General features: G+C 36.7%; 1 protein-coding gene across 1 annotated transcript in view; it reads left to right on the top strand.

Annotated features, from left to right (window-relative positions):
* WDR25 (WD repeat domain 25) overlaps positions 1 to 13,891 on the top strand; it is a 58,402-nt gene that overhangs the window by 20,652 nt on the left and 23,859 nt on the right. Inside the window, exon 2 of the mRNA XM_054400521.1 lies at positions 12,162 to 12,309. Within this exon, the coding sequence (XP_054256496.1) occupies positions 12,162 to 12,309 (148 nt within the window). The remainder of the gene's footprint in view (positions 1 to 12,161; positions 12,310 to 13,891) is intronic.

Genomic DNA, 13,891 nt, shown 5'->3' on the forward strand with positions numbered 1-13,891 from the left:
TGGTTTATGTAAAGCTGTTAACATGTAGATACTTGAGTTTGCCCCAAAAAATAAATTAAAACAACAAATCTGAATTTTCTCGTGATATGTGTTGACATTGTGTAAATTTCTTGGAGAACAGGAGTGGTTGTAATCAATTCACTTGAAAATTGAATATATTAAAAAGAAATCAGGATGACACAGCTGATAATGTACATACGTGCTAAAATGACTGTGAATTATTCAAGTATTGTTTAACTTGAGACAGTTGGAGTCAGCTTTGGTGAAGGCTTCACCAACTGGGGAAACAAACCAAAATTGTACCTCTCTTTTCAGTGTATAGACACATGGATGTGGATAGCAGGAATTGGTGCAATGGCTTTGACATGCTGAAGATAATTTGGAAGTGAAATATTTTTCTGTGACATGAGGAAAGCTGAAAGGGAAGGTCATAGTTGGTCATAGGAAGCTTTTCAGCATACTTACAAGCCCTTGTGGTGGTGCCTGCACTGAGTGGAAGAAAAACCAAACCACTTATGGGGGGGGTGTGTATGGAAGCTGGAGGGAGGAAAAAAAAAAGGCAAGTTTTATGGGCCACTTCTAAGTGATCTGTAAAAAGTGATTAAGAAAAGTGTTACTTGACACTCAGTTTAAGGTAGCTATGTAGTCTGTGTCTGTGTGCCTAAGGAGGATTTCATTCAGTTCTGGAAACTGACACACATCAAAACCCACTTTATTATTGCTTTTTATAAGAGATGCTATTGAGTATCACCACTTAATATCATGATCTTTACTTTTCTAAAACCATGTTTAGGAACAAAGTGTCAGGTTATTGTTCATGTGAACACTTCTCCTGAGCAGTGCCTGTGCCAGATTATGCTCCGCTCATGTTTAGGAAGATGTGTCTGGTCTGCGTTCAGCAGCGACGCGTCGTGATGTGGCTGTGTTGGTGCGTGGAGAGAGCATGCTGCTCTGTAAGCACTGCATGTGCTGTAGTGTCAAAACGTGCTGAGGCCCAGGCAATGCCACATCTTCTCTCTTTGAAACTAGAAATCAGTCACTTCACTGTGTCAGAGCCACATCACAGTAAACTTGCCACGTTGAACGTGTCTGAAATAACCCAAATGTTCTGCAGGGATGACTTATTCTGATTTTTGAGGGAAATTATCTTCCTGATAGGAAGTGAAGCAAAGGTCAGAGAATCTTTGTGCTGAAAAAAGGAGCTATCTTCAGTGCCTAAAAGTGAAGAATCACTATGTATTTAATGAATGTAAAGGAAGTTTACAATATTTTACCAAACCCGAATGCTTATTGTGTGTTTGTAAATACATTGATTGTTCTTAACTGTATACTTATGCAGTATATGTATGAAACCCCCAACTGCTTAATCGGAAATTAATAGTGGTATTAATATTCCCTCAGTTAGGAGGTGCTATAACATTAAGAGATTAAAATCCAAATTTTCAAACTCAATCTAAATATTAAAGTTTATTACCCACTCTGTCCCTATCTTTCTCTAATTCCAGACATGGATGACATCCCAGAAATAGCAATTCACTAGTGTCCATGTTTTATTTAGTTTTTTGATTTCTGAATCAAGGGGATGAAAAAAAAAGTTATTTGCAGGTGAGATTAGCACGTCCTGATAAAATTGCAGCATATGGGGTAAAACTTTAACTTTTAATATTTACAAGTTCTCTTGATAGAAATGGCTATGAAATGTTTATTTCAGTCTTGTTCAGTCTCTTACCATTACCCTTTTGAAAAAGAATTTACATTTTTCTTAAAAGTTCTGTTTACTAGTTTTGACTTGAATGTTTCCCATGGAGGTTATGTTATTTATATCGGCTAAACCACAGCCAATTTGTATCCTTCAAAATTATTTATATTTTCAGTTTTGATTGGGTGATTAGATTTTCCTTGTGCTACAAGTTAGGTTTTGAAGTATGGAAACATTAGCTGTATTTCCATGAGTAGATGGCCAACAAACACCTTTATGTTAAGTCTAGTAGCTTTCCTTATTAAAACTTTACCAAGAATATTCCCTTTTTGTACATAACCAGGTGGATAGCTCTTGCCATAGTGGTGTGGGGCTTTTATTTTATTTATACAGAATTCTGGTTTACTTCTCTTGTCTCTCCCTTTGCCATGTGAAAATATCAATGTTTTATATTAGTCTGTTAGTGTTTTCTAAAATTCATTTTATAGCATGCTGGCAGCTGGGAGTACACTTTTGATTAGGTTTTTATGTTCCCATTAATGATAAAACCACCCAAATGAAGCTTCACAATTAACAAGGATGGAGCCTTCCTTGGAGAAGGGCTTCTGAGTTACTGTAGGAGGGAAGATTAAAATAAAACACACCAAATAATTGGAAATGTATTTCACAGATACAATTAGTAGTTCATGTTGCCTCCTGAAGCTAGGTGTAACGCTCATAATTAACTCAGCTTTTCTTGGATTCACTAGAATTAAACATTGTTGGCATTTGTAAGTAAATGTTTATACCACCAACTTTTTCTAGTAGTACTGCTGATTTGGCTTGCAGTATGCTACTGTTCATAGATTTGTAGAACAGTTTGGGTTGGAAGGGATCTTAAAGATCATCCAGTTCCAACTCCCCTGCCATGGGCAGGTAGGCTTTCCACTAGACCAGGTTGTTCAAGGCCTCATTCAACCTGGCCTTGAACACATCCAGGAAGGGAGCATCCACAGCCTTGCTGGGCAACCTGTTCCAGTGTCTCACCACCCTGGCTGTAGAGAATTTCTTCCTAATACGCAGTCTAAATCTGCCCTCCTTGATCTTTGATCCATTGCCTCTCATCCAATTGCTACAAGCCCTAGTAAAAAGTCCCTTTCTGGCTTTCTGATAGGCCCCTTTCTCAGGTACTGGAAGACTGAAGTCTCCCCAGAACTTTCTGTTCTCCAGGCTGAACACTTGCAGCCTGTCCCCACAGAGGAAGTGCTCCAGCCCTCTGATCATCTTTGTGACCTTCCTCCAGACCTGCTCCAGCAGTTCAGTGTCTTTCTTTATACTCCTGCCTGGGTAAAAGCCCCCTACAAAATGATATCTATCTTAAGATCTAATGTGCTGCTGTATTTTTGGGTTTTGTAAAAGAGAAAAGAGATTTTCCATACCATTAGTTTGATAAATGTATTTGAAACATATTAAAATGTTGGGTGAAAAAAAATAATGAAGCGAGACATTGTGCTGTCTCAGCTTATTCAATTTATTATCTTTTGTTACTTTCCATTCTCCTTGTTTCTACAGTAGTGTAGGTAGTCTAGTAATAAACTATCCAAATACAAACTCTTGTTCAGATACTAAAGCAATAACAAAGAGAACCGGGGTTGTTTTATTCTTGAGACAAGAATGCTAAGAGGGGATCCTATTAACATCTATAAATATATGAAACATCTATAAATATATGAGGGGGAGAGTTTCTCAGGATGAAGGTGGCAGTCTCTTTTCGGTGGTATCGTGACAGGAGAAGGAACAACAGCTACAAGCTGCAACTTGGGAGGTTCCACCTCAACACGAGGAGCCACCTCTTTTTACGGTGAAGGTGACAGAGCACTGGATCAAGCTGCCCAAAGAGCTTGTGGAGTCTCCTCCTCTGGAGACTTTCAAAACCCAGCTGAATGTGTTCCTGTGTGGTCTACCCTAGATGGTCCTGGTTTGGCGGGAGGGTTGGACTCAGTCTCTGGAGGTCCCTTCTAACCCCTAGCATTCTGTGACTGTGTGATTCTTTTTCATCAATCACTAGTCCTATACTTCAGATTAGTAAGATAATTATTATTCGAGTTAATGTCAGCTGCAGGAAAAAAACTTGTGGAAATCTGTAAGTGCTTGCTCAAATGACAGCATTGATACCTACTTCTTACACTGTGTTTAGATTAGGAATATGGATGTCATTTAAAATATGTTCCCTTGCACGCTTTTAAACGTTCCTGGAGCAAGTGTTCAACACATCTGAAAATGTGTTAGCTTTATCTAGCTTTAAAGAATCCTGCTGAAAAAAATGTGTGTGGTGATTTTTTTTTTTCCTTTTTTTGGGGGGGTAGGGGATTTGTGTATTCTCAGAGTTTAAGAATTAAGCAGATATGCCAGAATGCCATTAGTCATAGTCTATATAACAATCCAAGCATCCATTTACATCCTTCATAGCTGTATGAAAATAAGAAAATATTAACTCTTACAGGTTATACCCTTAGACAGACCTTAGGAAATATTTTTTTCTGGATCTTAGCTCTCAATTTCTATAGAGTTTAACTGCATGTTTAGACGGAAGAGTGCAAAGACAGCCATTTTGTAATTCCACAGATTTTTACTAAAGCTATAATATTTAGCTCATTATTTTACGTTGACACAAATTGAAACAACAATGTATCTTTCTAAAACTTCCTGTAGTTACTCTAGGAATTTATACATATTACATTACATGCCCATTCAAGATCAAATTGTTTTCAATCATACAGTGGCTGGAGAGTCTTAGGCATACCTACCAATTCTTACGCTTGCCTGTTTATTGCTTTTCAGCTATTTGTTGCTTTTTTTCTTGGATTTCTCTTTCCTCAATTCCACAAACAAAAGAATATTCCTGTTTTTATAAGTGGCTTATTTTTACTGCTGTTGAGTAGAGATACCCAAGGGGCGCTTCTAACTGTTGCAGTCCTGCCCGAAGCTGCACCTCATCCAAGTGAGGAATCTGTAGAAGCAGCAGCAAATCTTTTTTGTAATTTTTCCATGGAACTGATTCTGCCCTCTGGCATGTTGATTTTTCAAAGAACCTTTTAAACTCTGGTTCTGAATCTGCTTTGCAAACTAGAAGAGATGTGATTTTCTGTAGACAGTGTGGGCCTTCACTGTACTTTTAGAAAATGTCAGTATTTAGATACTGATCAGAAGGCAGTATGGTTCAGGGAGTATAATGCTCTTGAATGTATGCATGTTAGCAGTTATGCCCAAATTTGAGAGATTAATTAATTTCTGCAATTAAACCAAAGCAAACCTTTTCTTTTCTCCTTGAGACACATGAGGGAGCAATGTTATTCCAAAAAAATGAAAGGAGAGGTTCATGTCTCTTCAGGTTCACAAGTCTGTAGAACAACCTGAGTATGTGTTGGAAGGAAGCATCAAGTTTTAGTCAAAGCATAGTAATTTTTCATTCTTCTTGCAATTCAGTACTACCCCACATCATCCTTGACCAGGGCTGTTTCTTAAATACCCTCTTTGTATTTAAATTAATCAAGATTTCTTGCTGTTCATGTAGTAGGAGCCATTGACAGAGAAAGTTGGCAATAATTTGGCACAACTTGGTTAAACTGAAGGGGATGAGTTCTGTTATTTTAGTTTGGATGTTACATTGAAATTAAAACAATTTTGTTATGCATGCTCCAGAAATTAATTTCTTGTTTAGTATTCTCTATTGGCTCTACTATAGTTCCTTCATGCATGCAAATTCAAAATGCGTAGAGCTTAATTCCTGACACTTGCTTCCAACTTCTAATTTATCACAATTGAATGATTGTTCTTGGCTTCACTGTGCAATTAGTGACTCTTTCTGAAACTAAGGCTGCTGTGTTTTCTTTACCGTAATCTAGTTTACTTGGAGGCAAGCACGTTATGGATAATCATAGAATGACAACGAAGAGATGTGCTCAATTCCTAATTTGTCTGTCTTCATATACTTGATAAGTTCTCACATTACATTGGTTACTCTGCTTATGTTGCTGTGATTCTTTTTTCTAGCAGTTAATGCCTAGTTTGGATGGTCAGTAAGGTAAAAGCCTTTATTTTGTGTCATATGAGCTGACTGATAGCGTAACAGACCCTGGAACATTCTTCTGTGGCTGCTATTTACTTGAGTTTCAAGTGCTTACCCTCTCCTGCTTTCTTCTGTGACTTTACTGTGAGACTTTTTATTATCTTCAACTCAAAGTACTTATTTTTTCAGGCTGTTTTCCTGAAAGCTTTCAGTCAGAAAATAGAATCTGGATTCATACAACCTATAATAAGTATCATCTGTTATATTGCTTAGTGAATTTTGATCTTTGAAGGTGAGGAGGTCTGGTTGTGTTACCTAAAATGCTGGTTACAACATTTTCACATTCCTAAGCTATACAAAAAAGCAAGCAACTTATGAAGCCTTTCTTTTCAAATATTATGAAGAATGTGAAAGAGCAATTGAATTACAACACACCTCAGATAAAGTAAAAAGAAAATTACTTTAGTAAAAAAAAAAAACTCTAGTATAATTTTGTGGCTTGGCTGTTTGTACTTGCCATTTTGGCCTCATACATTCATCCTAGCAGATAACTATGTAATTGCCATACTTTGTATAATGTGAGAGGAAATTAAATGCAAGCAGTTGATGAAAAGAAATGGAAAGGCAGTATTATGAATAGTGAAATACAGAAGAGTAAGAACTACTACTGAAATATGAGTCAGCTCAACACATTAAACCCAACTTTAATAAAATTGAAAAAAATAGTTACAGTGTTCATGATACCTAAACTCCAGGAAGGCATTCAAGAAGTTCTTTGAAAATAAATAGCCAATCTCAAAGCTTTGAGTCTTGGCTGTTTATTTCTTTCAAATATTGAAGAATTAATTTGTTTATAATTGTAGATTTAGGAGAGGTAATACAGTAATATGTGCCTTTTTCCTAACGAGAGTTACATATGTCATTGTTCTGAGGTTTCTTTACAGGCTGAAAAGATGGACTGAGTTCTGCTTGTAATGTAAAACATTGCTTGAATGTGTGGCAATAAGCAGTGTTTTCAGAGTAGCAGGCTGAAATGTGTGATTTTAACTTCTCAGCAGTTAAAAACACATTGGATATCCAAGATGAAAGACCAACTTCAAGTTTAATGAGAATTTCCTCTAGAAATAATACTGAGATTCTATAAGACCTGTTATTAAATCAAGCAACAACACTTAAAACAGGTGATCTTTTAGTAAAAGTAATTGAATAAAAATCTGTCTTCTTTTGATAGATGCGTGATAGTGTCTCGTTTTGTAATACTTGATACATGTATTCAATTGCCTATGATGGGATATATATATATATGTTTCAGTTTCTGTTTTTTTGAAAGAAACTGTTCTCTCTGCTTGAGTAATTTATTTTGTAGTAAACACATAAGCCTTTATTTCACATAAAATTGAGTTTATTTCATAAACCTTTACTTTAGAAGTATTTATTACAAGATAAATTCAAAGTCCAGCAGCCTTTGATATTTTAAATACAATTTTCTAAGTAATTCCAAGACACTTAATTTTTTAAAAACCACTTACTTTGAAGTTAAAGCTGAAGTTGTTACAACCATGACTTTTTCAATTAGAATGTTGCAGCCTTTCCTTTCTCCATAGACTGTTCTTGGATACAAATCCTTTTCCTGAGCTTGTATGTAAATGCCACTCAGAAGAGTGAGCTTGGGATCTTCTGGTAAAGAGTTGAATTTACATTTTTTTTTTTTTGACAGAGGAGGCATGATCAACTTCACTCACTTGATACAGGAAATAGACTCTAATTCCTAGGGGACTCTCTTGTCCCCTGTTTTGTGCCAGGCCCTGAAAAAAAGTTTTTGAGGCAACTAGAGCTTCCCTTTTTCTCTGGAAAATAAATATCGACAGTTCAAACTCTGAAACTGTGTTTCTGGGTAAGTATTGCACTGTATCCCCATTGCTGCAGGGCAGTTAATGTGTCAAAGTTACACTGAGCTAAATTCACCATATGTGAGACTTTAAGAAAAATCCTTGGTAGTTCATATGGAATCATACCTAGGAATGAATGTGTCCAGATGAAGCTTGCAGAGTATTGCTACTGCACAGCAATACTCTGATACAGGGTCTGCTATCCTCTTCTGCTGCCTTGTTTTGACTTCTCTTTCCATTGCTCTGCGAAGCCATGGTAGAAGTTATACCTTTCAGCATTATTTAAAAGCATGTTTCTGGGCTCCAGAGAACATGCATTGGATCATATCTTGATGGGGGACTGTCCTAACTCTTCTGTCTGAAGTTGTGGCTTGTATTGAGCATTAACTGTGGGGTTGGGTAGCAGTGGCTGCAGGAATGATCTGTGGGAGAACAGGTTGTGAGCTGCTCTGTGCTGCTGCAGCAAGTTCACTCTGAAATGGATGAAAACAGCTGACTGTGGGCCAAAACTTCAGTGGTGCCTCTGTTCACACATTGAAGAAAGGAGCCAGCCACAAGGACACATGAGGGAGGACACACACAACGCAATGGAAGGAGGTAGGAAAAGAGCAAGAGAACAGAGGATTGGTAAGAAGCAAAGAACAGGGGATGAAAAGCATAAGGTGCAAGGGGAGGCAATAAGAAACCTTTTGCCCTGACCGTATCCTCCTGGCCATTATCTCAGTGATGTGGAAGGGAGCAAGCCTAAAACCTGGTTATAACAGTTGCAGATGGGCTAGGTGCAGGGGATGTGAAGTGTGGGACTAAAGGGGGCCTAGGGAGGGAAGGTGCTCCCCTAAGTGCTCATTTAACTCTTGTTTTTTTTTTTTTCCCCTCAATACCTGAATCTGTAATTAAAAGTTTATGTTAATTTGCAATAGACTAAGTGAATTTCCTCGGTCAAGACTGTCTTGCCCATGTGGTTCTAGTTCTAGAAGGCATTGCGACACTGCCATTACCTGAGCCAAAAAAGCTAATGGAAAGCCCAACAATGGATAAAAATGTAGTGTTTGATAATGTGTCTCATGTACATGGTCAGTGGTTTCAGCCATAAGTGTCAATCATTTGTTCTGTTTCACATAATGGAGAGAGATGTGCACATTTAGGAGTGTGCTTTTTCTGTTTGTACTTTTTTTTTAACAAGAGGAATTTAGAAGTGCTGTTGAACTTGCGTTATTTCATCCTTGTGAAAATGGAGTTTTCATACTTAATCACTGAAACATGACAGAAAAATATCTGAAGCATGTACCACCTGTTTTTCCTTTCATCTTGATTCATTCATTTCCTTGTATTAAAAGCCCTCCAAGACATAACCCCCCTGCCTCCTTTTTTAAAGCTGTGAAGCTTGAAATGATCATTAGAACTCATTAAAGCTGAGAAACTTTACTTTCAAAGCAGTTCAATATTAAATTTTTCCTGATTTCTTGTGGATAGGGTAGAATACTTAGGGTATGGCCATCACAGTTTCAGTCTTAACTGACTATTCAAGTAATTAATGCTAATTAGTTGCTTTGCATTGCAGAACTGAACGCTTGCTAGAAGACACTTTGAAATAATTTTATACAACAGAATATTCTAATCATGGACTATGTAATAATGATATTGTCAGCAAGTCCTTTTTGTCCAGTAAGAAGAAAATGTAATTGAATATAAAAATACATTAAAAGAAGTCTTGCATTTATTCTCTGCCTTTACATTCTTCTATATTGTAAATCATGCTGTTGCCATAAGAAATCAAATATTTACTTGTTTTCTGCTTTACCCATTTGTGTGGGGTTTTTTTTTGTTGCTGTTTGTTTTTAATATCCTTTGAAATGAACAAATGTGCAATCATTTTTTGGTGGGTCGGATGGATTAGATTGATAGGCCAAAGTTAATGGGATGAGCTTCAGCAAGGCCAAGTGCCAGGTCCTGCACTTGGGTCACAACAACCCCAAGCAATGCTACAGGCTTGGGGAAGTGTGGCTGGAAAGCTGTCTGGCAGAATGGGACCTGTGGGTTCTAATCAATGGGCAACTGAATATGAGCAAGAAGCATGCTCAGGTGGCCAAGAAAGGTAATGGCATCCTGGCTTGTGTTAGAAATGCTGTGTGATTTTCCCCTTGTGCCCAGCTCTGGTGTGGCCACACCTTGAGTCCAGTTTTGGGCACCTCAGAACAAGAGAGATGTGGAGGTGCTGGAGTGAGTGCAGAGGAGGGCAAGGAAGCTGGTGAAGGGCCTGAAGAATAAATCTTATGAGGAGTGACTGAAGGAGCTGGGGCTGTTTAGTTTGAAAAAGAGGAGGCTGAGAGGAGACCTCATTGCTCTCTACAACTGCCTGAAAGGAATTGTAGAGAGGCTGGTGCTGGTGTCTTCTCACAGGTGACAGAACAAGAGGGAATGGCCTCAAGCTATGACTGGGTAGGTTTAGACTGGACATTTGGAAAAAAAGTTTTTCATGGCAAGTGTGGTCAGGCATTGGAATGGGCTGCCCAGGGATGTGGTGGAGTCATCAACCCTGGATGTGTTTAAAGGTCTTTCGGATGTGGTGCTTGGGGATATGGTTTAGGGTTGAACCTTGCAGAGTAAGGTTGTCACTTGGGCTTGGTGATCCTGAGGGTCTATTCCAACCTGAATGTTCCTGTGATTTCTGTGATTCTGTGAAATTACCCCCCAAATAATTTGGAGAAACTACCCTGAAAATAAAATTGCCAGACAGCTCAGTTTGGGATGGAAGCAAATGAAGCTGTATTTACAATCAAACTACAACGTGGAAATATGAAATGCAACAAATATGTACAAAATATACAATATATGTACAGTCTATTTATGTATCTATATGTCTGTGTGTGTGTGTGTATATATATATACACACTCACAGAGTTTAGGACCTGTTCACTTCCTCTCCCACTCCCTTTCTTCTTCTCATTACCTCACAGAATAGTCAAAACGAAGATACGCTGGCAAGGCCACAGAAGAGAGAGAGGAAAGTTGTAAGCAGAAGCAACAGGAGAAGAAAAGAGAAAAAGAACTGTTTATGCCTCTGCTCTATATTCCCATTAGCAGTCCAATTAATTATACAGACCTCATCATTATTTTTCTTTTATATCCAATGGCAATTTATTTTACTACTTTGCAGTCAAGGAGTTGGCTAAAGTTCCCCCTTCAAACTGTAACACAGTTTTATTTTGGTACTAACTTCAGTGCTCTTACGTCAGATACGTGGAGGTTGAATTTGATCTCATTTTCTTATGTATTCCGTTAATTGTCCAGTCTATTGATACTAAGAAATTGATTAGAAGAGAGAAAATTCAGAATAATCTTCCAAGCTCATAGGCAGTGTTGTTTTTATCCTGCAGGTTTTTGCAAGTTGAATATAACTATTTACAAAGAGATGCACCATGAAGTAAAATGGTGACTTTAAAGCAATAAACTGCATTAAGTTTATTGAAACTGCAATAAAACTATCATGAAACACTGTCAAAGTGTGGATTTATTTGTAGTACTAACATTGGAAATAATAAAAATTAGGATTTATGGATATGGCTACAGAATTTGTTACCCATTTTATTGGACAGCTAAACAGATATTATGAGAGTTTATAATCTAGCTTTTACCAAAGCAGAATATTCATAAGGAAAGTAGTTTGGATATTTAGCCTTCTCTCACACAAGTAAGCATACTGGATCTTTATATGGCTTGTTCATTGCTGAACTTTTATCGTAAGACTATGCCAAAAAGAGCAGCATGAAAAGGATGTGCTTTTGATTATTGTGAACTATATTTGGTAACTGAAATTTTAATTCATACTAGTTCTATTTTCTAAAGTATGTTATTTGGAAACAATTGCCTTTCTCTTTATAAATGATTGTTAGAGTATGAGCAGGACTATTTATGTTCTGAAAATATACGTTGTTATATGCTTAAAATTGGATAACAGAGGTGGTCAGTTCTTTCCAGAAGAAAATGAAAAACGAGAGGACTTACACCAATCTCCATGCATGATAATATTCTTGTCTCCCTCCTTCAGTGAAGATGAAATTCTACTTAAAATTATGAACTGAGAAATATGGTAATATTTATCTATAGATAAATGTGAAACGTGATATTCTAGGTTCTTCTTACTTGATGGAAAGCAAGATCTGATAGAGGCAAAAAATTGGAAGAAAAATTATTTAAAGTGAGGGTATATTTGGATACATCCCTGCACAGATGTAGGGCAACATTATGAATGGGAAAGTATAGCATAAATTGCCATTGAGAGTAATTTAGACATTTCAAGAAATAATACAGGTTATGAAAGTGTATTGCTAATTTGTGCCTTGTTAATAAATTCCCCTAATTCTAATCAACCATGCAATTATTTCAAGCAGGCTTTTATTGCCTAGCAGATATGACTTTGGAATGCAAAGCCTTCTCAGCCATGATAATTTGCTGCAGCTACTTATCAGTGAATAGATAAAAATATTGTGATTATTTATAAAGTTTTCTTATCCTCTTTTTCAAGATATGGGATGCTGTAGATACAGGCTGCTGTTTAAAAACCTACTCCTGCCACTCCTGTGCTGTTCGAGCTGCCCGGTGGTCATCTTGTGGAAGAAGGATCCTCAGTGGGGGCTTTGATTCCATGCTGCATTTAACAGATGTTGAAACAGGTAAAGGTCATGTAAGAGTGCCTTATAGCCCTACCTTTGAGTACAGAAAACTTTGGATTTCATTAGCCTTATTCTTTCTTCTAAAATAGATAAAAATCTATAGATCAAGGTTAGAGTTCTTAAAACTTGTCCTTACCAAAGGAAAAAAAAAAGAGAAAAAAGAAAAAAAATCTCATCAATTAAGGGTAGTTAAGATGCTTAAAAAAATGAAATATTTTTGAGTTCATGATCAGATGTAATTTCTGTTGTCAGATACTGCATGGATGAATAGAATGAAATATGCAATTTTTTTTAAAGCTCTGTCGTGATCACTCCTTAAAGCATTTGAAGATCCTCTTAAGGTTGACTTCAGTAACATTTATGCATGATTAATTTAAATTTAGGCTCATACCTCGTTCTCAGTTGGGTTGGTTTTGAGTTTATGCTTAATAAGGTGATTTTAAAATTTATGTTTATTTTTTACATTCTCAGTAAGACCTTATCTAGGAGTATAGAGATGTAAATTCTGGTATGAAACCTTGAGACTGAATCTGTGCTGCTTTCATGTAATCGTGAATTTGATATGAGATTTGATTTTGTGACCCTAACTAATTTTCTGGATGCTTTCTCTCTCCCACTAAAGTGCTTTTATGGGCTATATTTCTGTTTTCCTATATGTATGTTCATATGGCAGCATTCTTTGGGGCTCTATAGAATAGGAAATCTCTGTGTGTGTAAATGAAGGATTAGGCCTAAAATAGTACCTTGTCTACTGAAGAGACCTTTTTTTTCCCCTTAATTTATTTTTAAATGTTTAACTCCTGCAAAGATGCAATTTTTTTTTTTTTTGGTAAAACCACAAAATAAATTGTTACAAAAATTAAAAGCAGTGCTTGTCTGTTTCTTGTCTTATGTAAAAGTAAGAAGTGCATTTTATGTGAATGTCTGGAGAGCAGAAGTCCTATTCTGATGAACTGGGAAAATGGCCAAGGAAATTTGTGAATGGTACTCACATAAAAGATTTTTTTTTTTTTTATCCCCTCAACACTTGTTGTACCAGAAGTATTTAAATTCAGTGATGGCTGGAAGGGGTTGTCATAGTTTGGGAACGCAAAACGTGTGAAACAGTTATGAAATATTGATGTTTTGTAAATATTCATGTGCTGTAGTAGGGAAAGGACCTTCATGTATGTGGTGTAGAAGTAGTACATGAGGGCAGTGTACCAAGTCATTAATTTGTCTTCTTTTTTTTCTTTTTTTTTAAATTTTTGTTCTCTTTGCAGCAACTTACCCATTTTTAGTCTCATGTAACTGAATTTTACTAATCCAAGTGGATTTAATTTTGACTCTAGTGCTTAAAAATCTAAACAGTGTGTCTACCTTCTTAATGGAATTTGTAGCAGTAAAATACGTTTTATGTGCCTGAGTCATTTGAAAGGATTACTGTGGGGAATCCTCATTTTATAAAATCATAGAACAATTTCCAAAGATATGTAGTGTTAGTCACATGCTTCAATTTCTAATGACTCTTTTACTTAACTACCCAGTAATGGGGTAGTAGTGGCCTGGCTCAAGTTAATTGTGTAGAGGTTCATTTGAAAGA

Source organism: Indicator indicator, chromosome 4 (assembly GCF_027791375.1).
Source record: "Indicator indicator isolate 239-I01 chromosome 4, UM_Iind_1.1, whole genome shotgun sequence".
In the NCBI taxonomy this organism is placed as follows: Eukaryota; Metazoa; Chordata; class Aves; order Piciformes; family Indicatoridae; genus Indicator; species Indicator indicator.